Consider the following 3563-nt stretch of genomic DNA (forward strand, 5'->3'; position numbering starts at 1 on the left):
AAACCGGCCCTAAGTTGAAAATGATAACATGAATTGAGTGATTAAGTGAATAACCTTAACTGAATCGGCTTGATTATTGAAAACCTCGATTGATGCCACCTCTTCCTTTATTAAGATTTAGTGTTCTAAAAATCCCTACTTAGGGGCATTTCAGCTACCACCTTTATGTTAACCAATCCCCCACTGCTTCAATTAGTAAATGATGCTAAATTGGCTGCCAAGGCATTAAGCTCCCCAACTACTTCAATTAGCAAGTAATCTCTAAATTATGCATGTAAAAAATTTAAGGGRAAAACTTTGCTCAACTTGCATTCAYCAATCGACTATTCTCTAACTTGGACATAATCTCTCTCATCCCATCTAAGCAATTGTGTAATGGGGAGATGAAATTAGTCTTTAGAAAGTGATTCTATCAAATAATATCGTATCGATTCTAATTCTCAAATGCATACATAATGTAAAAATAATTTTATATTTCATGTTAAAATGAACCACTGTGTTGTCTGATATGTCGCCACTTAGCTTCTCATCCTTTTAATAGGTTAAACAATAGAACACAACATATATATGGGTMAGGTTCACGGGAAAACCGTAAAAAATGAACATTGAGGAACACCCTGGTAACCGTTCATCTAGACGGTATGAACATATGCATACAAGTAATTTGTAAGCAATTTGTCCAGTATACACGTGCATAAAAACCAACAAACAGCTTCAATTACTTGTATGCTCATGTGCATTACCGTCCAGATGAATGGTTACCAAGGTGTTCCTCTGTTTTTCTTCTTTTTGTGGGTTTTCCCCCGAAGCTCCCTCCCTCTCTCTCTCTCTCTCTCTCTCTCTCTCTCTCTATATATATATATATATATATATATGTATATATATATATATCTCTGTGTGTGTGTGTGTTGGATTTTCAGCTTAATTTTGCATTAACAAAGATCAAGTCATCCTTGAAAACTCACTAGCTCTTGATGTCCAATACAAGGTTCAGGCTTGCTATGGATAACATGCACTTGAAACCACTTGAAAACTGCAAGAACGCTTTGCTTCTTTGTTTCCATGCTTTTCACAGCTCGTTTCATCTACGATCAAAGTAAAGTTTAGTTAATTGTGTGCTAATAATGGCATGGTACTTCTAAACTGCGACTTTATAGCCTCGTTAGTTTGGAAATAAAGATGGAGCACCGATGAGAAAATATCCACCAAAGGAACATATCATAAGTTTTACCTAAAACATCAAATGTGTGGACTTTTCTGCAGACAAACTCTATATAATATATATATATATATATATATATATATATATATTAATCAACTCCAAATGAGCAAGAGAAACAATAAGAGGTAGCTGACCTGGTTCAAATAATCTTCCATAAACATTACAGCATGATCATCCTGTCCAGTATTTAGTTTGAAAATGCGCAAAACTTTCTCCCTCCTCAATGACTGAGCACAATCCAGAAACCAGAGCAATTGTAATACATATATAATCTACACTACGCATGATGATTTCAGGAACCAAAACAGAACATAGATTTAACAACAGTTTCCTTTTGACACATCATATATGTCCTGTCCTGTCTAATTTGAGTACGGGCCTGTTTGTTAGCAGTTTGATGAGCTTAATGGGACTCACAGCTTATTTGGTCAGCTATATATGACTGTTCGGTAGTGGCTTAATGATATAGAAAGTGACTTATTCAGTAAGCTTTTAGGGGAGCTTTATGCAGAAAGCCAAGTGCTTTCCAAACCTGCTCCTTCCATCTATGAAAAAACCCTCTCAAACAAAAACCTTCCCAATCCACACAGACAGATTAATCCACAAAGACAGCTTTATCCATACAGGACTTAATGGAAAACCAACCAAACACCCCCTAAATTTACATAAGGTAAATTAAGAGAAGTAGACTATTTATTCACGGTATCTTTAGTAGTCCTACTCCTTAAGGCGAAATGGAAATACTCTGTGGGAATATAACACAATAAAGAGAAACTTCATTTAAAACAGTTGTCAATTTTCAATAATAAACCATCATGACTAAAACMGTATGCATGAAATTTCATAGACGATGAACTCAGCATATATTTGACAATGCATGGAGTGCTCAAATATTATTAAGAACACAACAAACCTCTAATTCTCTATCAACTTGTGTTCTATCCTTCAAACTGCTATACAATTGGGATCGTAGAATAAAGGGCTCAAYAGTAACCTGTAAAAGTAATAGTGAAGAAAATTAGGGATACAATCATGCTTACTTGTTTAGTTAGAAAAAAGAAAACAAGAACAAATAGAGGTTCCTTTAATGATCTCCTGATATCATGATATGTATACATTGCATAATGTCCAAGATGCTCACAACCCAACAGGGCAAGCTTTCTGTGTGTTGGTACTCGGCTAAATTTTGTACGGAGCATAAATAGCATATCGTTTGCAATTGTTTCGAGTTTTAAAGCTTGTTTTGGTGGCAGGTAGTTGGATCGGAGACGGTGGCCAGTGGGAATAATGCAATTAATGTATGCGGCTGAAGTTGTACGGTGACGGGGGAGAGTATTTGAGTGGTGAGATTGGAGGTCAAGTGTAGATCAGATTCTAAAAAAAMCCCTGTCGGAAGAGCAAAAGCAAAGGAAAACGACCAAAAATTGTACACTCGATGGAAAGTATGAGGAAATTAGATATATTACAGAAGTTGTACACTAAATGCATACCCATGGTACATAATAATTAGATATCGATACCTTATCGATATGAGGAAATTGTGCGCGCATCATGCGAAGAGCAACCATGGTATCGTTGAATATAAGATTATCTTCTACATCATCGACAAAATATATCTATGATCAGAAACCAATAKTAACACACAAAAACCACCCTGGAGAATCAAATTAACGACAATTTATGAGAAAGAACGGATTATTTAACCTAGTGAAAGAGATTGATCGGAGTCGTGAGATTCAGGTATGTCCTCCTCTTCGTCTCGTCGTCTTTTCAATGATTTTGACGAATTCGTACTACTTTCCATCGAGTGTACAACGGTCGTTTTCCTTTCTCTTCCGGTAGGGTTTTTTAGAATCTGACCTACACTTGACCTCCAATCTCACCACTCAAATACTCTCCTCCGTCACCGGACAACTTCAGCCGCATCTCTTAACAKCATTGTTCCGGCCGGCCACCATTTCCGACACAACTACCCGCCTTCAAAGCACTCGTTGAAAACTCGAAACAATTGCAAACACTCCGCTAATTATGCTCCGTACAAAATTTAGGTGGGTTTAGAGATAGCAGGATTTTTTATTTATTTTAGATGGCGTAAATTACGTTTTTAGTCCCTGTGGTTTGTTGGAATTTGAAATGTTAGTCCTTGTGATTTTAAAATTATGATTTTCATACCCATAGTTGACAGTTTGTTATTGTTTTCGTCTGGACTCTATTCCACTTCACTTTCTTTACGCAGTTTTGTATCTTTTTACACAAACGCTCATTTTTCTTTTTCTTTTTCTTTTTTATCAGAAAAATATGGTTTTACACAAATGCGTAAAAATGGCTAGTTTGAAGGCTG

The 3563-nt window shown here is 36.1% G+C and overlaps 1 protein-coding gene across 5 annotated transcripts in view; it reads right to left on the reverse strand.

The window, feature by feature from the left end:
* LOC112513643 (serine/threonine-protein kinase 19) overlaps nucleotides 1–3272 on the reverse strand; it is an 8444-nt gene extending 5172 nt beyond the window's left edge. For 3 of the 5 annotated variants that reach the window (XM_025119971.1, XM_025119969.1, XM_025119973.1), the window contains exons 1-5: nucleotides 2927–3272; nucleotides 2743–2816; nucleotides 2136–2216; nucleotides 1357–1449; nucleotides 966–1085 (exon numbers count right to left, since the gene is read on the reverse strand). In XM_025119971.1, coding sequence (XP_024975739.1) covers nucleotides 966–1085; nucleotides 1357–1449; nucleotides 2136–2216; nucleotides 2743–2816; nucleotides 2927–3026 — 468 coding nt within the window. In that variant the 5' untranslated portion in view covers nucleotides 3027–3272. Of the gene's footprint in view, nucleotides 1–965; nucleotides 1086–1356; nucleotides 1450–2135; nucleotides 2217–2742; nucleotides 2839–2926 lie in introns of all 5 variants that reach the window. The other 2 variants (XM_025119972.1, XM_025119970.1) reach the window with 2 other exon arrangements.
* Between the last annotated feature and the right edge of the window lie 291 nt (nucleotides 3273–3563).

The sequence above is a fragment of the Cynara cardunculus genome (genome assembly GCF_001531365.2).
Source record: "Cynara cardunculus var. scolymus isolate 2C chromosome LG 5, CcrdV1, whole genome shotgun sequence".
NCBI classification, from domain to species: Eukaryota; Viridiplantae; Streptophyta; class Magnoliopsida; order Asterales; family Asteraceae; genus Cynara; species Cynara cardunculus.